The sequence below is a fragment of the Lithobates pipiens genome, unplaced genomic scaffold (assembly GCF_037356315.1).
Source record: "Lithobates pipiens isolate NorthernLeopardFrog02 unplaced genomic scaffold, aLitPip1_a1.2 Scaffold_13, whole genome shotgun sequence".
In the NCBI taxonomy this organism is placed as follows: Eukaryota; Metazoa; Chordata; class Amphibia; order Anura; family Ranidae; genus Lithobates; species Lithobates pipiens.
This window is the reverse complement of record NW_027507718.1, coordinates 298,412,719-298,437,710: the sequence shown is the minus strand read 5'-3', so window position 1 is coordinate 298,437,710 and position 24,992 is coordinate 298,412,719. Positions and strand designations below refer to the sequence as shown.

Below are 24,992 nucleotides of genomic sequence, written 5' to 3'. Positions count from 1 at the left end.
GCCTTAATCTAGGCTTACCTGTAGTTCAAAGTGGTTTGTAAGGGTTTACAACCACTTTAATAGATCTATAGCCGAGAGTTAACCCCTTGTTTCCTGAAGGAAGGCGGCACAGTGTACTATTACTTTTGCTTTATTCCTACTTTTGGATTTTTACTTGACTGTGCAATAAGTACATCCCTCACTGTTGTGCTGGATATTAATGATTTTACCTCTGTGCTTCTCTTTTGATTAAATATGATATTTTTAATTAATTGATTGTATTTATGTTGAGTTCCACTGAGCGCTGATTTTAAATTGACACCAAAGTGTGCCCATCAGTGATGCCAATCTGTGCCATCTATCATTGCCCATAAGTGCCCCCTGTCAGTACCCATCAGTGCTGCCTAACAGTGCCCATCAGTGCAGCATATTAGTGCCTCCTCATCAGTGCCATCTTATCAGTGCCCATAAGTGCCACCTCATCAATGCCCATTGGTGCAGCCTATCAGTGCCGCCTCATCAGCGCACAACTTATTTACAAAGTTTTCTGACAGAAACAAAGACTTTTTTTTTTTAATTTTGTGTCTTTTTTCGTTTTTTTGCAAAAAATAAAAAACCCAGTGGTGGTACCACCAAAGGAAAGCTCTATTTGTGTGAAAAAAATGAATTTTTTTAATTTGGGTACAGCGTTCCATAACGATGCAATTGTCATTCAAAGTGTGACAGCGCTGAAAGCTGAAAATTGGCCTGGGCAAGAAGGGGGTAAAAGTGTTTAGTATTGAAGCAGTTAAGCAAAGTTTTATTTACACAGATTTCTATATTTAAATTTACAGTATTCAAAATATTTTTTTTTCTAATTAATACATGGCTGTATTAAAGTGTTAAATATTATGAATGCCTGGAGCTCAGCTTTAACCACTTGACAACTGGGCACTTAAACCCCCCTCGTGACCAGACCTTTCGGTGCTCTCACACTTTGAATGACAATTACTCAGTCATGCAATACTGTACCCAAATGAATTTTTTGTCCTTTTTTTCATACAAATAGAGCTTTAGTTTGGAGGTATTTGATCACCTCTAGGTTTTTTATTTTTTTACGCTATAAATGAAAAAAGACTGAACATTTTTGAAAAAAACACATTTTTCTTTGTTTCTGTGATAACATTTTGTAAGTTATTAATTTTTCTTCATAAATTTTGGCCACAATTTATACTGCTACATATATTTGGTAAAAATGACCCAAATTAGTGGATATTATTTGGTCTTTGTGAAAGTTAGAGTCTACAAGCTGTGGTGCAAATCATAAAAAATTTACCACACCTGATGTACTGGTGGCCTATCTCATTTTTTGCAACCCGAACAAGCCAGGAAAGTACAAATACCCCCCAAATGACCCCTTTTTTGAAAGTAGACATTCCAAGGTATTTAGTAAGAGGCATAGTGAGGTATTTTGATGTTGTAATTTTTTCCCACAATTCTTTTCAAAATGAAGATTTTTTTTTTACCCCCCAAAATTGGCATTATAATAGGTTATTTCTCTCACATAGCATGTGTATACCACAAATGACACCCCAAAAATACATTCTGCTACTCCTCCTGAGTATTACGATACCACATGTGTGGGACTTTTCCACAGCCTGGCCACATGGCGAGGCCCAACATGCAGAGGGCGCCATCATTGTTCTAGGAGCATACATTACACATCTAACTTGTTGACTACCTATTACACTTTTGAAAGCCCTGAAGCACTAGTACAATGACACGTGACACTGACGTGGCACTGATGACAGGTGGCACTGATACGTGGCACTGATGACACGTGACACTGATGTGGCACTGATGACAGATGGCACTAATATGTGGCACTGATGACACGTGACACTGATGACAGATGGCACTAATATGTGACACTGATGACACGTGGCACTGATGACATATGGCAAATACAGATGGCACTAATACCTGGCACTGATGACAGATGGCACTAATACGTGACACTGATGACAGATGGCACTAATACATGGCACAGATGACACTAATACATGGCACTGATGACACGTGACACTGATGACAGATGGCACTGATACATGGCGCTGATGACATGTGACACTGATAACAGATGGCACTTATGACAGATGGCACTGATACGTAGCACTGATGACAGATGGCACTCATATGTGGCACTGTTGACACGTGACACTGATGTGCCACTGATGACAGATGGCACTAATATGTGGCACTGATGACACATGGCACTGATGTGACACTGATGTGGCACTGATGACAGATGGCACTTATACGTGGCACTGGGGACAGATGGCACTGACAGGTGGCAATGGGGACAGGTGGCACTGATGGGTGGCACTGGGGACAGGTGGCACTGACAAGTAGCACTGGGGACAGGTGGCACTGGGGACAGATGGCACTGACAGGTGGCAGTGTGGGACAGGTAACAGTGGGGACAGATGGCAGTGGGGACAGATGGCACTGACATTTACTGTGGGCACTTTATTTTCTGTTTATTTTTTTTTACTAACCGCTGCAGCCATTTGCTCTCCCCTCCTCACATGCTGTCTCTGTGTGATGGGGGAGAGCTGGTGATGAGAGATGATCTCATATGTTTACATATGAGATCATCTCTCATTGGACACTCAGATCGTGCTGTAAACAGCCGCTGTGATTGGCCATTTACAGCCATCTGTGACTGGCTGTGTCCAAGGGACAAGGCCAGCACAGAATTTCCCTGATGCGTGCTCACGGGAGCAGGCATTGCGGAAGTAAACAGGAGGCCTCCCCGCAATTGGTGACCGCGCTGTAGCCGTCTTTCGGCTATAGCGTTGGCTCCTAGTGGTTAAGGAGATATCACTATATTATTTTTTTGTTAGAATAAACTTGATCAAATACTCCAAATGTAATTTCATCTGTATGATCTCCAAGTAGATTTCAATATTAATGTGTAAGCACTTGCTTAAATTCCCTTATTTATATACAGTATTTTAATATATATAAAAATATATGAAATTAAGGGTCTATAATTGTTATCATATCCAAAAAATCCATAAAGAAACACATGATACAAATGCTATAAATTGATTTGCAGTTCAGTGAGTAAAATAAGTATTTGATCCCCAAGCAAAACATGACTTAGTACTTAGTAGAGAAACCCTTGTTGGCAAGCACAGAGGTAAAATGTTTCTTGTAGTTGGTTACCAGGTTTGCACATATCTCAGGAGGGATTTTGGTCCACTCTTCTTTATAGATCTTCTCTAAATCCTTAATGTTTCTTGGCTGTCGCTTGGTAACTCGAAGTTTCAGCTCCCTCCATAAATTTTCTATAGGATTAAGGTCTGGAGACTGGCTAGGCCATTCCATGACCTTAATGTGCTTCTTCTTGAGCCATTTCTTTGTTGCCTTGGTGGTATGTTTTGGATCATTGTCATGCTGGAAGTCCCATTCATGACCCATCTTCATAATAGATGATCATGTCCATTAGCCCCTCAATGTGGCAAAATTGGCCTATACCTTTAGCAGAGAAACTGCCCCAAAGCATAATGTTTCCACCTCCATGCTTGACTGTAGAAATAGTGTTCTTAGGGTTATATTCAGCATTTTTCTTCCTTCTTCCTTCAAACACCGCGAGTCAAGTTAACACCAAAGAACTCAATTTTAGTCTCATCTGACAACAGCACTGTCTCCCAATTCTTCTCTGAATCATTTAGATATTCATTGGCAAACTTCAGACGGCCCTGTACATGTGCCTTCTTGAGGAGGGGGGCCTTGCGGGTGCTGCAGGATTTTAATCCATGGCGGCGTATTTTGCTACCGATGGTTTGTTTGGTGCCTGTGGTCCCAATTGCCTCGAGATCATTCACAAGCTTCTCCCGTGTAGTTGTGGGCTGATCCCAAACTTTTGTTATGATCATTCTTACCCCATGATGTGAAATCTTGCTTGGAGCTCCAAACTGAGGATGATTGATGGTTATTTTGTATTTCTTCCATTTGTGAATAATCGCTCCAACTGTTGTCTCCTTCTCATCAAGATTCTTGCTGATGGTCTTGTAGCCCATTCCTGCCTCGTGCAGGTCCTTGATGTCCTTTGACAGCTCTTTGGTCTTGCCCATTATGGTGAGGTTTGAATGGAAGAAAGAGATACTGTGGACAGGTGTCTTTTATACACATAACAAGTTTTTTTTTAGGAGCACCTTCTTAAATTGACAGGACTAATCTGTGGGAGCCAGAATTATTGTTGGTTAGTAGAGGATCAAATACTAATTTTACTCTCTGAACTGCAACTCAATTTATAACATTTGTATCATGTGTTTTTTCTGGATTTGTGGTTGATATTCTACCTCTATCATTTAAAATACACCTATGATAAAAATTTTAGACCATCAATTTCAAACTTACAAAATATGGTGGGGATCAAATAATTTTCCCACTATATACAGTATATATATATATATATATATATATATATATATATATATATATATATATATATATATATATATATATATATATATATATATATATATATATATATATATATATTCTGTAAACTAGCTCTGCTCTAAATACTGTCACTTCTACATGAAGGCCTAACTAACTGCATGAAAATAAACCATGGTTCTTAACATTGCCCCATAAAGGTCTTTGAAATATTCATTAGCAGTGGTCATGTGTTGTTTTGGTTTGTCTACCTATCGGCTTAATTGAATGTTTATGAAGGAAAACCAGCATCATGTACCACAGAGTAGATATAAATAGATAGATAGATAGATAGATAGATAGATAGATAGATAGATAGATAGATAGATAGATGGATAGATAGTGAAGCTAATGTCCCAACATTTTATTATGCAGGGCTATTTAATCAAATGTGTAAAATATTAGCGTGTTTTAAATAGAACCTTCTTAAAAACACAGGAAGACATCTTACTTCCTGGTGAGATCAATAAGAAGTCTTGATAAATAGACCAATAAACATCCTATATAGTCTAGGCAAACCACATATTTATTATGTTGGCTCCACAGATGATGAAGCAGAGTGGATGTCTTCCATCTCCAGCACAAAACAAATCCCCTATAGGACACATCACAAGCAAAAAGCAGACATGTTTTTCTAATTGGACATTATCACACATCTGGCTTCCATTAAATGACATGTGGTTACTAGCCTCATCCTCTTCTGGGCTATACATTTGAAGAAAACGTTGATCTGTTAAATTATTGTTAATTTGTTAATATTTTTAAGAATGCATATTCAATCTGAAAGTAGGCAAAAAAGCACTAAAATTATTACCTTGACAAAAGAAAAGGAGCACATTTTTTCGGGCAAGTGATATGCTTATGTAGCGGCGACACTTTGGACAAAGTGTCTGCTATGTACAAATGTAGTTTTTTCCTCAGAACAGTAAAGGGGTTCTGAGGGCTGATTGTGTAGGTTTAACTTTGGCATCAGTTTGGCTGGGCTGTGTTAGCCCTTGTACACACGGTCGGAGAATCCGTCGGAATGTGTCCTATCGGACCGTGTCGTCGGATAATCCGACTGTGTGTGATATGCATCGGACTGATTCCGTCGGAATATCTGTCGGACATACATGTTGGAAATATTTCCCGACCAACTGGGCCGATCGGACATACTCCGATCATGTGTAGAGAATTTTGATCAGACCAAGTGCCACGCATGCTCAGATCAAATTCCTACATCAAAGCTATTGGCTACTAGCCTGAATATAGTGCCATCATAACGAAATTACGTCATCAAGTTCTGAAAGATCGGATTTTTTGCCAACTTTGTCCGACCGTGTGTATGCAACAGTTTCGGACAAGATCCGACGGACAAAATCCGACGGGCAAAATCCAACGGATTTGGTTGTGGAAATCTCCGACCGTGTGTACAGGGGCATAGAGTTCTGCCTGGTCATGTGTAAAGTTAGGTGCACATGACAGGCCCCTGATAGCAGAGCTTTGTACTAGTTTTTACACTGTTGCGCTGGGCTATACTCACTACACCTCCTAAAGTCAGTGTTTTTGTATTGCATTTTCTACTTATAAAGTAGTAATATCCGTGTAAGTGTATTAAAAGTCCCAAAGGCTTAAAAAATTTTAGTTATCTTGAAAAATTATTTTTCACCACACATGTGCTGCTAGGTAAATAAAGGTGTGTTCCCACAATCCCTATACAAATAGAGAACTCACAAAATAGAAGGCACCTTGTTATTAAAGTGATTACAAAGGATACATTTTGTTTTAAGTAATAAACATGTCATACTTATCGGCTCTGTGCAATGGTTTTCCACAGAGCAGCCCCGGTCCTTCTCCTTCTCCGGGGTCCTCCATCAGCGCTCGTGGCTCCTCCTACCTTCTGAGGTCCTCCATAGCAGCCTTGCTCATACGGGCTTGATCCCAAGCCAGAATGTGTGCATCTATTGACACACATAGTGTGGCTCGGCCCCGCCCCCTCCTCACAGGATTTGATTTACATGTATGAATTCACATTCATACATACATATACAAGCCCCATTTGAGACAAGAACCAATTAACCTACAAGCATGTCTTTGGAGTGTGCGAGGAAGCCCGCAGAGGCACAGGGAGAACATGCAAACTCCATGCAGCTGGTGCCGACTCTAGTGCTGCTATGTGGAAGTGCTAAACACTTAGTCACTGTACTACCCCATTTAGAGAGTGCTGGGGGGAATGATCTCAGAAGGTTTTTTTTACCTTAATGCAGAGAATGTATTAAGGTAGAAAAAACCTTCTGCCTTAACAAACACTTTAAATAAATGTCATACTTACCTGCTCTGTGCAATGGTATTCTACATATCAGTACCAGTCCTCCTCTTCTGGGGTCCTCCACCAGCGCTCCTGGCTTCTCCTCCCTTCTGAGCTCCTCCATAGCAGTCAGAATGTGTGCATCTATTGACACACATAGTTTGGATCAGCCCTGTCCCCACTACACAGGATTTGATTGACAGTAGCAGGAGCCAATGGCTTCTGCTGCTGCATCCATGTCTAGTGAGGAAAGAGAGCAGTGCTGTTGCTCTCCACCATAGCTCTGGATCGAGTTTGGGCTCAGGTGAGTATTTATTTTATTTCAGGTACCTTTATAACAACATTAATTTACACAGCTTTTTACATGAATATTGTACACTCACATCAGTCCCTGCCCTCAAGGAGCTTACAATCTAAGGTCCCTAATTCACATAATGTGTTAGGGCAAAAAAAAAAAAACCTGTCTGCCTTTACAACGACATTAAGTAAAGGTCTCCAGCTCTTTATGTCACATATGTGTCTTCCTCTCTCAACATATAGAAAAACTCAAATATTTAAAAGGGCTCAAAACTACTACTATGTACCCACAAGCATGTATTTTTATCCTGCGGAGTATATGCTAATGGTCACTCCTTCTCCAGGTGCCAATATATACTAATGGTCTCCTGCTCTGGGTGTCATTATACTGTACATTTATAGCCCATTCTCTTCACAGTACTACATAATATCACCACTAGCACTATTTTAAAAATAGTATTTTTTAATTAAAAATGTGTCTCCTCCTTCCCATAGCAAAACTAGTTTTGGACATCTGGTTTGCAGGCTGCTATAATCATAGCTATAATCATAGCAAGGTCACACCAGGCTAGCAATCCTCTGCCATAATGATCAAAAAAATGTATCATTATGGAAAGCATAAATTAAAAAGTGGGCTATGGCGCTAAAACCCAATGTATGTGCAGCTTGTGCATATAAGTGTATGCGCATCAAATTTACCGGTGCTATCAAACTTATGCGTAAAGTGCTAGTGCTACGGTAACCCGTCTATATTCTACTTCTATTGCAATTTTGTAGGAAATCCTAAAAACAAGAGCGAATGCAGAAAATACATATATCAAGAAAAAATGTAAATAGAAATAAAAATAAAAATAATTCACATGTGCAATTAAATTAATCTTGGCAATCATGCAGAATTCATGCAAAATAATAATAAAGTCCCTGGAAATATCCTTTGATGTAAAAACTTTTCCAAAATCGCTTTCAGAAATCGCTGGAAAATCGTATGCTGCAGTACTTCGAGAGATGATAGTAAAGTGAGGTGACTAGTGCAAAAAAGTCAATATAAAGAGGAAACATTCATCCCCGGTGCGCCACTCAGTAATGTGGAAATGTGATTGCTCTCACCAGATCCAGTCCCCTTGAGGGGTTAATCAAGCTTTCACAATGTAAGCCACTGTGTTGCTATTCAAACGCTGCTGCTGGTGCGTTGGGAGAATGTTCACTTTTCAATTTGTATGTTCTCCATGGTTATATACATGGGGGGAGAGAAGCATATCCATGGTGATAGTACGTTTTTAAAAGCTTTTATTTAATATTAAAAGGAAAGGTACTCACATTTTGTTCAAAAGAAATTTGTGACATCACACCGCCACTGCAAATTTGAGGCTACTTACAAAATGTTAACAACCCTCATTTTGGCAAACAGGCTGGATTCGGGTTGACCCCCATGCCCCTGACGATGTCAGATATTACTAAATATGTTGGGCAGCACTAGATGAGCTTACATCATCATGCACGCTGTTCACAATAAAATGTGGGGGTTTGTAGGAGCACAATGTTTCTCTGCCCTACTCCCCTATTATCAAGAGAGCTACCAGAATTAATATATAATATAATATATTCATCCATAATCTCCCCTTCCTCTTGCAAGATACCTTCTAGTATTTGTGGGGGATGCATGCCCACTGCCCTCCTTTTCTTAGTTACCCAGGCTGCATGCCTTGATTAGGGTCTGGCTGGAATAATAAAGATAACCCTATGTTGTAACTATACCTTTTAAAGAATCTGAATATTAACACGATGTCCACAAATGTAAACCATTGTCAATCATGACAAGCACCTGTTCAGAGTTTACTCACTGCCACAATGACCTGCTGCCTGACAGTGTTCTCCTTCTGCACTCCTGTTGGAAATTACAAATCCCCTATGCTGCAGTAATGTAAGCACAAGGGATTCTGGGTGACATTGTTGACCAAATATGGTCATGACATACAGTATTTAGTCAATGGCATTGCCTGGGATCCACTATCTCTTTTCTATTAAACATTTGATGTATTACCTGTTGATTATTATGTTGTACATGCTGTATATTGTTTTCCATTTGTAAAAGAAATACAGACAGATTAGCTATTGAACAATTTTTGGGTTAGTTTTATTTGTTTGAAAACATTTCATTTATTAATTCTAAGGTGAACGAACGTTTAAGTGTGACCACTGTGATGCTACATTTAAAAGGAAAGACACGTTAAATGTTCACATACAAGTTGTGCATGATGGCCACAAGAAGTACAAATGTGATCTTTGTGACAAAGCCTTTGTGACCCCTTCAGTTCTAAAGAGCCATAAAAAAGTAAGTGTCCTTGTTCTTCTTTCCCACAAATGTAATTTATTGGTTCTTTTCATTGCCGTTTATTAGGATCTCCAGGAAAGGGATAGTTGAGACGTAACATTACATTCCCAATTTCCTTATCATAACACTACTGCATCAGATAAAATGTGGATTAATAACAACATTTTTGTTTCTTCCTGTACTAATAGCAGAGTGGGATTGCAGTTTTTTCAATATAAAACTATATATATATAAACTATATATATTTTTTCAATATACAACTGTATTCACCTCAAATTTGGTAGAATGTTTTCTAATTTAATGTATGTGTGTGTGTGTGTGTGTATATATTTATTTATTTATTTATAAAATCCTGGTCCAGTTATTTCTTTCCCAACAAAATTGGAAAGATAATAATGTTATTTTCCTCAATGTTTAAGTAAGGTGGAAATTAGATTTACTCTCCTCTAATCAAGATAGATTCTATGTTTAGATCAGCTGTGTCAGACAATGAAAAATATGTAGCTTTATTGACTTTCTTAGAAATAGTTTCCTTTATATTAACAAAGGAATCTTATTTGTGCCATGTGGTTAGCAGTTGTATTTTAATAGAAAACAAATCCTTATACAACAGTAAAGAAGCAAAGAATGTTTTAGACATGCAGAAAGACTAAACCACTTTGGTAGTAAAAAATAAATAAAAATCTACTCTTTAACAAAAAAGTGCTAGTGCAATATTATATCGATAAAAAAATAATAATAATGGGCATCTGCACATGTGCATAGAGGTAATGTCCCAAATTCAGGTAGTGTGTGTTTGGGATATTGTGTCATGTGCTACTTTACGCAAGGAGCAACACATAGCTGCGTAGAGCCGCCTTCACCCGTTCATGTCTATAGGTGGCTGTGGAAGTAAAATAAGTGCCATAATTAATGTTAGTGGGATAAAATAAGCCCCATCATTGGTGTAAGTGGGAGTAAAATAAGCATTATCATTGTTTGTTAATGAGAGTAATATAAGCTTTGTTGTTGCTGTTAGTAGGATAAACTAAACCTCATTGTTTGTATCAGTGGGATAAAATAAGCCCCATTGTTGGTGTCACTTTGCTGAAATAAGCCCCATTGTTGGTGTAAGTGGGATAATGTAAACCCCATACCATTTGTGTCAGTGGGACTAAGAGGCAGGAGATAATTTTGTGTGGCAGTAACAGCATAGTTGAAACTTGTCAGAACTTGGCACCCTATTGACACTGCACATTGCCTTGGATTCTGTGGGACATGAACAGTGTAAGATAGTGTATTCCTAGGATTGCAGATGCAGAATCCAAGATGCTACGCACCACAGTGCACGAGTGTTATTAATCTGTGTGCTCAAGTGTGTTGCCTTAAAAAATGTTGTAGGCTAGGTTTTAAAAGTTTTTGCATTTTATTTAAAATGAGTAGGTTGCCTAATGCAACACATTGGTGACCTAGCCAATAGGCCGCCGTTAAAGAAAAAAGCCAATGTATGTTATGCAGCCACCTCTGTACCATAGATCCCCCTGTCCCTTCCCCTTCCCCCCTGGGCAGGCTGCAGATGAGGAGGACAAAAGGATGTGACACTATGGCAGCTGCAAAGGGGAAGGGGGAATGCAGTACAGGCATACCCCACTTTTAAGTACACAATGGGGTTTATTTACTAAAGCTGGAAAGTGCAAAATCAGGCTCACTTCTGCATAGAAACCAATGAGCTTCTAACCTCAGCTTGTTCAATTAAGCTTTGGCAATAAAACCTGGAAGCTCATTGGTTTCTATGCAGAAGTGAGCCTGATTTTGCACTTTCCAGCTTTAGTAAATAAACTGATAGACAGCACTGATAGACATTGCCAGGAGGCAGTGATGATCACTAATAGGCGACACAGATGGGCACTGATAGACTGCACTGATAGGCCCTGATGGGACTTCACTGATAATCAGGGAACTGATTATCAGTGCCCTGGTAAACAATGTACTGACAGTCTTGCCAATTAACAGCTCTTTTTTTCTTGCACAGCGGGGGGGGGGGGGGGGGGGGTTAGGGGGGGCTTCATGGTTTCTTGCACCAGAGCACCAAAGGTTCTTGTTATGCCTCTATGTCACAGACTGACAGTAGAACAATAAACTCTTCCTTACAATTGCATGCAAGGAACAAGGAGCATGGTAGGGGAGGAAAGTGGGCATGGCAGAGGAGGGGCAGCCCAAAGGATGTTGGTCATTTGTTTTGTGAGTTTCAGCTGCAAATGTCTGAAGCCCAGTGTCCAGTGTCCTGGAACCTGCAGGACTGATCATGGGACACAGACTCTGTTGGAGAGGGTGCAAAATTGCGGAACTGTTGTGCAGGATCTGGGATTCTTGGGAAGTATGTGAGTGTCACTGCCACTTGTAAACACAGAAGCCTCAGAATAAATAATCCACCACATTCTTCCTCTGCACTCTGACTGATGGCATCATGCAATGCAGAGCGAAGCAGAGAAAGCAAGTAGTGAAAGACTTTCTCTGCCAGGGTTCATTTTTATCAGTGGCAGCAGCAAGTCAGTGAGCTTATAAGGTGAGGCTACATTGGTTGACTGTTGACCCTGAACCCTCCCCGCGTTTTCCTGCATGAGACAATCCCCCATCTTTTATTGGAGTGTAACCTTGCCATATTGTGTCATCTTTACGTGGTCTGATGCCACACATATATTTTCCCGACCTGCAATCTGTTGCCTAGAATAAATAATTATCTGGTCCATATGTGAAAAAATATTATATATATGCTACCGGCGCAAAAAGACTCAAAATATTTGACCAATGATTTTTGTTTGCTGCAGTCAATAGTATACTTCACTCTATGGTGAAATGTTAGAGATAATGGGCAATATGTGGACTGCGCCAACTTCTAAATGACTCTGTATATCACCACTATTTTAATCATATAAAAATATTTTTTATGTAAATTACTGTATTAACCACTTTCAGACCAGACCATTTTGCTGGCTTAAGACCAGACCACTTTTTGCGATTCGGCACTGCATTTCTTTAACTGACAATTGCGCGGTCGTTCGATGTGACTCCCAAACAAAATTGACTTCCTTTTTCTCCCACAAGTAGAGCTTTCTTTTGGTGGTATTTTTTCACCCCTGCGGTTTTTATTTTTTGCGCTATAAACAAAAAAAGAGCAACAATTTTGAAAAAAACACATTATTTTTTACTTTTTGCTATAATAAATATCCCCAAAAATGTATAAAAACATTTTTTTTCCTCAGGCTTAGGGGCACACCCAAACGTGAGTGCAATAGTCTCTTTTTTAAATATTTTAATAAAGAGTATAAATATACTACACCATGATGGCCATCTACTTTTTCTGAGAATTAAATGAGGAAAAGAAACCAATCACATTCATACACTGCTTGGAAAGGGTGCAGATTGATCGATTGAATGGAGTGGTTATCCAATTGATGGATCAAAGGCGCATACATATCTGTTTCTGGTAAGTGGCCATTCTAAAAGGTGGTGGTGGAGTCACAGAATGCTGAAGTTAGATGCACATAACTATGGATAAGAGATAAACCCATGGGAATGAATTGATCACTCACAGTTCATGTGGACTTGTTATACATTTGTATTTTTTCACTTTATGAATTTACTGGAGCATTCACTGAAGATTTTTTGGCATCCATTTTTATATTAGTTATTTTACTAGCACTTTTTTACTAGCATTTGCACTTTATTGAGTGGGATTTGTTTAACATTTATATTTGCACTTGTACTTTGTTGGTTGAATTTTTGTATTTAGCACATTTATTAATACAATAATTTACATGAAATTTTTTTTTATGTGGTTAAAATAATGGTAATACACAGAGTCATTTAGAAGTTGGCGCAGTCCACATATTGCCCATAAATATCTGGTCCAGTTGCATTTTAAGGCTTTACTGCACAAATGCCACTACAACACAATTCTTAGGTTACAGTCACTTTGCAGCACATTAGCAGTATATGTCTCACTGATGGAAGTTCACAGTGCAGAACATTCTCCTTGTTCTAATAACTTTCTATTCAGTGAGCACACAAGTGTAGAATACTTCTCATTGTTAAAGTCATCTTCCCCAAATGTTACAGTCTGTTTAGCAAGGTGTAAATCACTCTGGGTGTCCTTCCTCACACACAAAGTATGTCCTTCAAAGGCCCAGAGGCCACTCCAAACCAAGCCACAAAACCCTCTAGGAAGGGGCCAAGGAGGTTAAAGTGGCTGTTAAGCTACTTTCACATCTTCATACCATTCCCGTTGTGTTCTAATCCTGTGTTCCCCTGTGTGAGTGATTTTATAAAAAAAAAAGCCTGCTCTACCTAATTTCAGAGCTCTTCGCAACAATCACATGATCGGCTGGCTTTCTTCTCTCTCCATCTGATAGATGCAGCGGGCAGGGCCGAGATTCCCCCACTGACATCATTCGGGAGAGGAGAGAGAAAGAGCCAGCTGATCATGTGATCACTGAGAAGAGCTGTGAAATGAGGTATTGCAGACTTTTTTTTATAAATCACTCACACTGGGGCACACAAGATTAGAACACAGCGGGGATGGTATGAAGATATGAAGGTAATTTGAGCAGGAGGAGTTGAGAACAATGAATTTTTGCTTGCACATGATTGGATAATTGGAGTAAGCAGAGCTTCTGCTCATTTACTAAGCTGTGGAACAACTGCACTTTGCAAAGTTCAAAGTCTTTTTGCCTTTAGTAAATCAACCCTAATATCTCCGCAGCTCTGGGGTGTCCTGCTCCCATACCCAAGTGTGCTGGGCCCTACCCACAGCTTGCATGTAAAGGGGCACTATCCCCACCCACTACATCACTACAACAGTTAAAGGGAACTAACAGCTGCCAGCAAACTGACACAGCAGCGCGTCCCTACATAAAAACACAGCACCAGTACAAGACCAGTGCTAGCAGGTGTGTGCCTTGTGGCACAAAAAAAGCCCCGATGAGCAGTATCTATGCTAGTGTGTTCTGAATATTAATTTTAAACTAATTGAAAAAAACACTGGTTAAAAGATCAAAGAATGTTTACCTCAGAAGTATTTTGCTCTGTGAGTGATTACTACATTTTCTAAATTTTTAAAACATATTTGTTTGCAGACACACACAGGAGAAAAAGAAAAGATTTGCCCTTACTGTGGTCAGAAGTTTGCAAGTAATGGAACACTAAGAGTCCATATAAGAAGCCATACAGGTATGGATATTGCTTTGTTTAAAGTATATGTGAATTTTTTCTTTTAAAACAAAATAAAATTAAAATGTAAAGCAAAATGTATATATAAATACTGTTTATGTATTTATTCTGAAAAATAACTCTGGCTATAGGGGGTGAAGTGTCATCATCCCTATTAAATATACAAAAGGAAGCCTTCTGGAGGTGGAACTTTATAGGTAAAAAAGGATTAAAAACTTAGTAGGACATACAGAGAATCATGATTCTCTGTATGTCCAACTATGTTTTTAATCCTTTTTGTACCAATAAATTATATTTTTTATAACTTAAACATTTATTCAGTGCCTATAAGGTCCCACCTCCAGAGGGCTTCCTTTTGCATACATTATTACTGGGCTTGGAGAGGCAGAGAAACAGTAGCACACTGATCATCCCAATGAATGGCTGTGCATGGGGGTGTGTCAGCATACAAGTCTAATCATTGGATAACAGGCAAGCTGTTCTCCCAGCACAGCCAGAAAACTGACCACACTAATTTGTTCCCTAACAGCTTCTCCACCACTCCTCAGTGTCTACAGTATATTCTGTGACAGCTTTTCTTCTCCATCAACACTACATTTTCTGAAAATCCCTCCCCAGTTGCACTAGGTTATTTGGCATCTCCCTACTCCTCTCCTCACTATTTTTCTCTGGTAGGCCCTCTCTGCACAGTATGATCTCTGGCAGATTTCCTCCCACTGTCTGAACTTTACACTGATTATAACTTTGGCCTTTAAGATTGCATTCTATACAAATCTCTTTCCACAATACTGTCTATTGCATTTAGCACTGTACACTTATGATGCCATTTACTTAGTATGGTATATCACCTTGGCGCTTGTGGCTGCTGCCTTGCCACCTTTTCCACCTGTTCCAATTATGTATACTCCATTCTCCACAATTGTATGCTTTCTGTAATATTTTGTCTCAAAAGATTGATGGGTTTTACAGATATTACCACTGATCCCTGTAGAAGATTTGCTTCATAAAACTGCACCAAATATGCAGTTAGCAGGATTTAACGCTCCACATTTAAATGAATGTATTCACTAACAGTACAGTTTGTAGTTTAATGGTCACTTTGGCATGGAGGGAGGCAAAGCCAGGAATTTAAACAGAAGGATATCTCTGCCAAAGTCCCCAATGTAAGAATTTGACATATGATATGCCCTCCCTGATCTGAAACAGCAATGGTTTTTCCTAGCCTTTAATATTGATAGCTAAAAAGTAACTATTTTAAGCTTTATTAAACCCAAAAGCAAAAATGTATTATATTGCAGCTTACCTAGTTTTAGATGTGATATCTGCATTCATTTTCTTTTTTTAGGCTTCCTTTCTTCTATTTTCATCTGGTGGTCCAGCCAATAATTCTGTTGTTTTTTTTTTTAAAGTGCAAGCTCTCCAGCAGAATGTATCAGTTACAGAGATTATACAAACCAGTTAACACTGGCAAGGGTGCTTACAATTATCGGCTTTTATTTATTTATGCAAAATCTTTATCCCAAAGGAAAAAAAAAAACTGTTTGCCAAAACTGCTTATAAAGTGTTAACTGGAGTTTGGGTTCATCCAGAGTGGGGGCATTATCATACTGGAGGTGTATTACTGGCTAGATAACCAGGAGAAAACAGAAGGAAAAAAGCATAAGAAAAGAAAACTGATACAGCCATCACATCTAATGATAAGCTGCAATATATTACATTTTTAGCTTTGGGTTTCATACTGCTTTAACCACTTAAGCCCTGAACCATTTTGCTGGCCAAAGACCAGAGCACATTTTGTGATTCGGCACTGCGTCGCTTTAACTGACAATTTTCACGGCCGTGCGACGTGGCTCCCAGACAAAATTTATGTCCTTTTTTCCTACAAATAGAGCTTTCTTTTGGTGGTATTTGATTACCTTTATTTTTTGCGCTATAAAGAAAAATAGAGCGACAATTTTGAAAAAAACGCATTCTTTTTTACTTTTTTCTATAATAAATATCCCCAAAAAATATATAAAAAAAACTGTTTCTTCCTCAGTTTAGGCCGATACGTATTCTTCAACATATTTTTGGTAAAAGTAAATTTGTTTATTGATTGATTTATTGGTTTGCTCAAAAGTTATAGCGTCTACAAAATAGGGGTTAGTTTATGGCATTTTTATTATTATTTTTTTTACTAGTAGAAGGGGCGATTTGCGATTTTTATCGGGACTGCGACATTATGGCAGACACGTCGGACAATTTTTACACATTTTTGGGACCATTGTCATTTTTGCAGCAATCAGTGCTATAAAATTGCACTGATTACTGAAAAAATTACACTGACAGTGAAGGGGTTAACCACCAGCTGGTTAGGAAAGGGTTAAGTGTGTCCTGGGGAGTGATTCTAACTGTAAGGGGGAGGGGCTGTGTGTGACACATCACTGATCATAGCTCCCGATCACAGGGAGTTATGATCAGTGACACTCACTAGGCAAAACGCGAGATGCTTGTTTACATTAGCCTCTCCCCGTTCTTCAGCTCCGTGAGGTGATCGTGGGTATCCCCGCAGACATCGAGTTTGCGGGACCCGCGATCCTACTAACGGAGCTCCCGGCAGGATTGTGCGCATGCCGCAGGTGGTGCACACGTGACCACATGGCAGCAAATACAAAGGCACGTACCTGTCCGCCCATTTGCCCAGCCGTGCCATTCTGCTGACGTAAATGTACATGCAGCCGTGAGCAAGTGGTTAAGGCCTCTTTTTCAGACTCTGTGTTTACAAGTTAAAATCTTTTTTTTTTTTGCTAGAAAATTACTTAGGATCCCAAACATTATATATATTTTTTTCAGACACCCTAGAGAATAAAATGGCAGTCGTTGTAATACTTTATGTCACACTGTATTTGCGCAGCGGTCTTACAAGTGCACTTTTTTTGGAAAAAGTGCACTTTTTTGAATTAAAAAATAAGATAACAGTTAAGTTAGCCCATTTTTTTATTTTTTTTTATATTGTGAAAGATAATGTTACGCCGAGTAAATTGATACTCAATATGTTCAAAATTGTGCCCGCTCGTGGAATGGTGACAAACTTTTAGCCTTAAAAATCTCCATAGGCGATATTTAAAAAATTCTACTGGTTGCATGTTTTGCGTTAAAGAGGAGGTCTAGGGCGAGAATTATTGCTCTTGCTCTAACAATCGCGGCAATACCTCACATGTGGGGTTTGACCACCGTTTTCATATGCGGGCACGACTTACGTATGCGTTCGCTTCTGCGTGCGAGCTTGACAGGACGGTGCGCTTTCATATTTTTTTCCTTATTTATTTTACTATTAGTTTTTATTTTGACACTGTCCTTTTGAAAAAAAAAATTGGGTCACTTTTATTCCTATTACAAGGAATGTAGACATCCCTTGTAATAGAAAAAAAGCATGACAGGACAATGACAGGTCATCAAAAATGCAGTAAGGGGAGAGGAACCGATCAGCTCCGCCACTACCGACAGCTCCGGTAAGCTGCAGAGACAACCGGAGCGTGGCGGGAGGGGGGGCCCTCTCCTACCCCTGATAAAAGTGATCTCGTGGTGAATCCACTGCAGAGACCACTTAATCTTAAAGAAGACAATCTAGCATTTTTAACTACTTTCTGACCGCCGGCAGTCAAATGACAACCAGGCGGCGCACCTATTGTGTGCGCGCATCCCTGTTTCTTCGGTGGCGGCGTGTCACGGAGACACCGCTCGCTACCGAAGGGGGTGAACAGCCATTGGTTATGGCTGTTTACCACGTGATCGGCCGTGATGAAGTCACGGGCGATCACAGATGGTCACACCCCCACTGTGCACGGCGCATGCGAGCGATCGTGAGCACGCTACGCGTGCACGTCGGTGGCGGCGTGTTCCCCGGGAACACTGCTCGTCACCGATGCTGGTAAACAGCCATTGGCCGGCTGTTTACCCACATGATCGGCTGTGATCCTTTCACAGCCGATCACTAAAATGTAAACAAACCGCGGTAACGAGACGTTACCGGGTTCTCCTCCTCACACACGATCGTGTGTGAGGAGGAGATTGCGGTAACATGTCGTTACTGCCTAAAGTGTACACCAATCACACTGTTTGCCCCCCCAATAAAGAGGACCTGTCACCACCCCTCATAGTACCTGTCACTCACAGTCCATCAGAGTACCTGTCACAGTCCATTAGACTACTTGAGTACCTGTCACAGTCAATCAGAGTATTTGAGTATCTGTCACAGTCCATCAGAGTGCCATAGAGTACCTGTCACAGTCCATCAGAAGACCCGAGTACCTGTCACAGTCCATCAGAGTACCCGAGTACCTGTCACAGTCCATCAGAGTACCCAAGTACCTGTCACGGTCCATCAGGGTACCCGAGTACCTGTCACGGCTCATCAGAGTACCCGAGTACCTGTCACGGCACATCAGAGTACCCGAGTACCTGTCATGGCACATCAGAGTACCCGAGTACCTGTCTCAGTCCATCAGAGTACCCGAGTACCTGTCACAGTCCATCAGGGTACCCGAGTACCTGTCACGGTCCATCAGGGTACCCGAGTACCTGTCACGGTCCATCAGAGTACCCGAGTACCTGTGACGGTCCATCAGAGTACCTGAGTACCTGTCACGGTTCATCCGAGTACCCGAGTACCTGTCACAGCCCATCAAAGTACCCGAGTACCTATCACGGTTCATCCGAGTACCCGGGTACCTGTCACAGCCCATCAGAGTACCCAAGTACCAGTCACAGCCCATCTGAGTACCCGGGTACCTGTCCCAGTCCATCTGAGTACCCGAGTACCTGTCCCAGTCCATCTGAGTACCTGTCCCAGTCCATCTGAGTACCCGAGTACCTGTTACAGTTCATCTGAGTACCTGTCACAGTTCATCTGAGTACCTGAGTACTTGTCACAGTTCATCTGAGTACCTGTCACAGTTTATTTGAGCACCTGAGTACCTGTCACAGTTCATCTGAGTACCTGAGTACCTGTCACAGTTCATCTGAGTACCCGAGTACCTGTCACAGTCCATATGAGTACCTGAGTACCTGTCACCGCCCTTCAGAGTACCCAAATACCAGTCACCAAGCCATCAGAGAACCTGTCACCAGGCCATCAGAGTACCCGAGTACCTGTCACCAGGCCATCAGAGTACTCTAGTACCTGTCACTAAGCCATCAGAGTACCCGAGTACCTGTCACCAGGCCATCAGAGTACCCGAGTACCTGTCACCAGGCCATCAGAGTACCAGAGTACCTATCTGCAGCCCATCAGAGTATCCGAGTACCTATTTGCAGCCCATGCCTCATAGAATATACGTTGGGGTGTTTGCTTTCCAAAATGGGGTCATTTTATGGGAAATTCCATTGTCCTGGTACTCCAGGGCCTTCAAAAGTGTAATAGGTGGTTGAGAAATGAGATGCGTAATTTTTGCTCGTAGAACGTCTGAAGGTACTACATCAATGTTGGTGCTCTGTATGTGGCCAGGCTGTGTAAAAGTCTCACACATGTGGTATCGCCGTACTCGGGAAGGGTAGCCGAATGCATTTTGGGGTGTAATTTGTTGTATGCATATGCTGTGTGTGATAAATAACCTGAAAATATGACAATTTTGTAAAAAAAAATAATAATAAAAAAAAATCTTAATTTTGCAAAGAATTGTGGGAAATAATGACAACTTAAAAAAACTCACCATGCTACATACTTAATACCCTGGAATGTCTACTTTGTAAAAAGGGGTCATATATATATACTAATGTGGGCTATTTTTACCAAAGATATGTAGCAGTATAAATTATGGCCAAAATGTATGAAGAAAAATTACTGATTAGCAAAAATGTATGACAGAAACAAAGAAAAGGGCATTTTTTTCACAAAATTTATGTTTTATTTTATTTATAGCACAAAAAATAAAAAAAACACTAGTGATTAAATACCACTAAAAGAAAGCTCTATTTGTGTGGAAAAAAGGACGCAAGTTTCATATGGGTACAGTGTTGGATGACTGAGTAATTGTCATTCAAACTGTGAAAGCGCTGAAAGCTGAAAATTGGTCTGGTCAGGAAGGGGGTGTAAGTGCACTGTATTCAGGTGGTTAAAAATAGCTAGCTGCTGCCATAACAACAGTACTTAATGTCAAAGCAGTGACGTATAACGACGGGGGCTGGTCCTTAAGAAGTTAAAGGAAATTTCTAGGTCACTTATTTATGTGTCAAATGTTTTGAGAAAACAAGCATACAAAATTATTATTTTTTTATTATTTATTATCAGTTTTTTATGTGTTTATTATTTCAATTTGCTCTAATTATTAACTGTTTGTTATGTTTTAATTGACACTGATAGTTATCTCTATTTTATTGTGCTTCTTTTGTGGCTTAAATGCACATGGTTGGTATTTTCAAAATTTTCAACCTTTTTTTAAATGCTGTATTTGTTTTTTAGACCGTTCATGCAGCATTTGTTGCAATCTCTTCTCATTGTATACCTTTCATTTCATCATATGAATATCAACATGTTCTGAATTGCAATGATTTTTTAGAGAGTATGTAGGCAACCCAGTGTGTCTGCTCATGATCAGTCTCATATATTATTAGTTACCCTTTCATCTTTTGTATCTGGATATGTGCTATCAGCACTCTTTATGGTTTACACTGCTGCTTGTTCAGATTGTGTCTGTTTCATAACAGATCTAGCACTCCTCTAAACACTTAGCTATTTGTTTGACCGTTCTATACACATAAAAGTGTTCTCTATCTGAATTCTCTTTCTGCTTCTGACTTTTTTGTGTAAAAAATATTACAACCCCTGACATCTATAGCTCAGTAATAACAAAGCAACAGGATCCCAGAGTCCTCATTCTTTAATTCAGAAAAATAAACTTCTCAGTTCAATTAAAAAATGTCAACTAAATTTCCACTTTTATACACCCAAAAGTAAGAAACTCCTGGAAAGTTGCGATGTAGTTTATTTATTCATACATGCAGTAAAAACGAAATTTGCCAAATACTTTAATTTCTACTTTCTACTATAAGTTACTAGTTAAGAATGCTGTAAAAGCTTATCTTAAAAAGTCAATAACTTTTTTTATTAGTTTTGGAAAAAGTGAAAGGGATACCTGTCAGGTATTTATTGTTCAAAGAATTAGAAGAAAAGTGTAGGACGTTGGATCCTGTTGGTTGGCCTGAAAAGCAGAAAATATGTACCGTATTTATTGGCGTATAACACACACTTTTTTCCCCTTAAAAGCAGGGGAAATCGCGGGTGCGTGTTATACGCCGATCCCCCGCAGTTCTGATCCTCTGGGCGGCTTTCAGCCGCCTTCGGCTCTTCTCGGTGGCTTTCGCCCACCTTCGGCTCTTCTTGGTGGCTTCCGCCTACCTTCAGCCGCTCTCGGCAGTTTCCGGCCACCTTCAGCCGCTCTCGGCGGCCGAAAGCTGCCGAGAATGGCCGAAAGCTGCCGAGAACGGCCGAAGGCAGTCGAGAACGACCGAAGGCAGCCGAAAGCTGCCGAGAACAGCCGAAGGTGGCCAGAGGCCGCCGAGAACTACCGCGCGCCGCCAAGATACACAGGACATCCGGCTCTGTATCCGCGGTGGCGTCATTTAAAAAAAACACTGACACTGACAAGGCTGCAATGGTGGACAAGGCTGCATATGACACTGAAAAGGCTGCAATGGTGGACAAGGTTGCAGATGGACAATGATAAGGCTGCATTGATGGGCATTTAAATGTAAGTTTTTTTTCCTTTAAACTTCCCTCCTAAAAGTTTTTTTCCTTAACTAGTTGCTGACCGCCGGCCGTCAAATGACGGCCAGGCGGCGCACCTATTGTGGCGGGAGGCCGTCATATGACGGCCTCCCGTTTAAACAGGGAATGCGCGCGATCGTGCGCGCGCATCCCTGTTTCTTCGGTGGCGGCGTGTCACGGAGACACCGCTCGCCACCGAAGGGGGTGAACAGCCATTCGTTATGGCTGTTTACCACGTGATCGGCCGATCACAGATGGTCACACCCCGAACGTGCACGGCGCATGCACGCGAGCGCGCTGCGCGTGCACGTCGGTGGCGGTGTGTTCCCCGGGAACACTGCTCGTCACCGACGCTGGTAAACAGCCATTGGCCGGCTGTTTACCCACGTGATTGGCTGTGATCCTTTCACAGCCGATCACAAAAATGTAAACAAACTGCGGTAACGGGATGTTACCGGGTTCTCCTCCTCACACACCGATCGTGTGTGAGGAGGAGATTGCGGTAACATCTCGTTACCGCATACAGTGTACACCAATCATACTGATTGCCCCCCCCCCCAATAAAGAGGACCTGTCACCACCCCTCATAGTACCTGTCAATCACAGTCCATCAGAGTACCTGTCACAGTCCATCAGAGTATTTGAGTACCTGTCACAGCACATCAGAGTACCCGAGTACCTGTCACAGCCCATCAGAGTACCTGTCAGCCCATCAGAGTACCCGAGTACCTGTCACAGTTCATCTGAGTACCCGAGTACCTGTCACAGCCAATCAGAGTACCCGAGTACCTGTCACAGCCCATCAGAGTACCCGAGTACCTGTCACGGCACATCAGAGTACCCGAGTACCTGTCACGGCACATCAGAGTACCCGAGTACCTGTCACGGCACATCAGAGTACCCGAGTACCTGTCACGGCACATCAGGGTACCCGAGTACCTGTCACGGCCCATCAGGGTACCCGAGTACCTGGCACGGCCCATCAGGGTACCCGAGTACCTGTCACGGCCCATCAGGGTACCCGAGTACCTGTCACAGTCCATTAGAGTACCGAGTACCTGTCACAGTCCATTAGAGTACCGAGTACCTGTCACGGTCCATCAGGGTACCCGAGTACCTGTCACAGTCCATTAGAGTACCGAGTACCTGTCACAGTCCATTAGAGTACCCGAGTACCTGTCACAGTCCATTAGAGTACCGAGTACCTGTCACAGTCCATTAGAGTACCGAGTACCTGTCACAGTCCATCAGGGTACCCGAGTACCTGTCACAGCCCATCTGAGTACCCGAGTACCTGTTCCAGTCCATCTGTGTACCAGAGTACCTGTCACAGTCCATCTGAGTACCCAAGTACCTGTCACAGTCCATATGAGTACCTGTCACCGCCCTTCAGAGTACCCAAATACCAGTCACCAAACCATCAGAGTACCTGTCACCAGGCCATCAGAGTACCCGAGTACCTGTCACCAGGCCATCAGAGTACCCGAGTACCTGTCACCAGGCCATCAGAGTACCCGAGTACCTGTCACCAGGCCATCAGAGTACCCGAGTACCTGTCACCAGGCCATCAGAGTACCCGAGTACCTGTCACCAGGCCATCAGAGTACCCGAGTACCTGTCACCAGGCCATCAGAGTACCCGAGTACCTGCCACCAGGCCATCAGAGTACCCGAGTACCTGCCACCAGACCATCAGAGTACCCGAGTACCTGTCACCAGACCATCAGAGTACCCGATTACCTGTCACCAGACCATCAGAGTACCCGAGTACCTGTCACCAGACCATCAGAGTACCCGAGTACCTGTCACCAGACCATTAGAGTACCCGAGTACCTGTCACCAGGCCATCAGAGTACCCGAGTACCTGTCACCAGGCCATCAGAGTACCCGAGTACCTATCTCCAGCCCATGTCTCATAGAATATATGTTGGGGTGTTTGCTTTCCAAAATGGGGTCATTTTGTGGGTAATTTCACTGTCCTGGTGGTCCAGGACCTTCAAAAGTGTGATGGGTAGGAATGAAATGAGATGTGTCATTTATGCTCCTAGAACGCCTGAACGTACTACTTCAATGTTCGGCCTCTCTATGTGGCCAGGCTGTGTAAAAGTCCTACACATGTGGTATCGCCATACTCGGGAGGAGTAGCAGAATGTATTTTGGGGTGTAATTTTTGCTATATACATGCTATGTGTTAGAAATATCTTATAAATTGACAATTTTGTGTAAAAAAAAATGCGTTTTAATTTTTTTCCACATATTCCAAAAACTTCTGGAAAAAAATGAACCGTTCAAAAGACTCATTATGCCTCACAGATTATACGTTGGGGTGTTTGCTTTCCAAAATGGGGTAATTTTATGGGAAATTCCATTGTCCTGGTACTCCAGGGCCTTCAAAAGTGTAATAGGTGGTTGAGAAATGAGATGCGTAATTTTTGCTCGTAGAACGTCTGAAGGTACTCCATCAATGTTAGTGCTCTGTATGTGGCCAGGTTGTGTAAAAGTCCTACACATGTGGTATCGCCGTACTCGGGAAGAGTAGCAGAATGTATTTTGGGGTGTAATTTGTTGTATGCATATGCTGTGTGTGAGAAATAACCTGATAATATGACAATTTAGTAAAAAAAAAAAAAAAAAATTCTTCTTTTTGCAAAGAATTGT

The 24,992-nt window shown here is 41.2% G+C and overlaps 1 protein-coding gene across 1 annotated transcript in view; it reads left to right on the top strand.

Moving 5' to 3' along the window:
- Window positions 1-24,992, top strand: part of PRDM5 (PR/SET domain 5) — a 292,222-nt gene that overhangs the window by 122,170 nt on the left and 145,060 nt on the right. Inside the window, exons 12-13 of the mRNA XM_077476830.1 lie at window positions 9,223-9,383; window positions 14,498-14,591. Coding sequence (XP_077332956.1) covers window positions 9,223-9,383; window positions 14,498-14,591 — 255 coding nt within the window. The remainder of the gene's footprint in view (window positions 1-9,222; window positions 9,384-14,497; window positions 14,592-24,992) is intronic.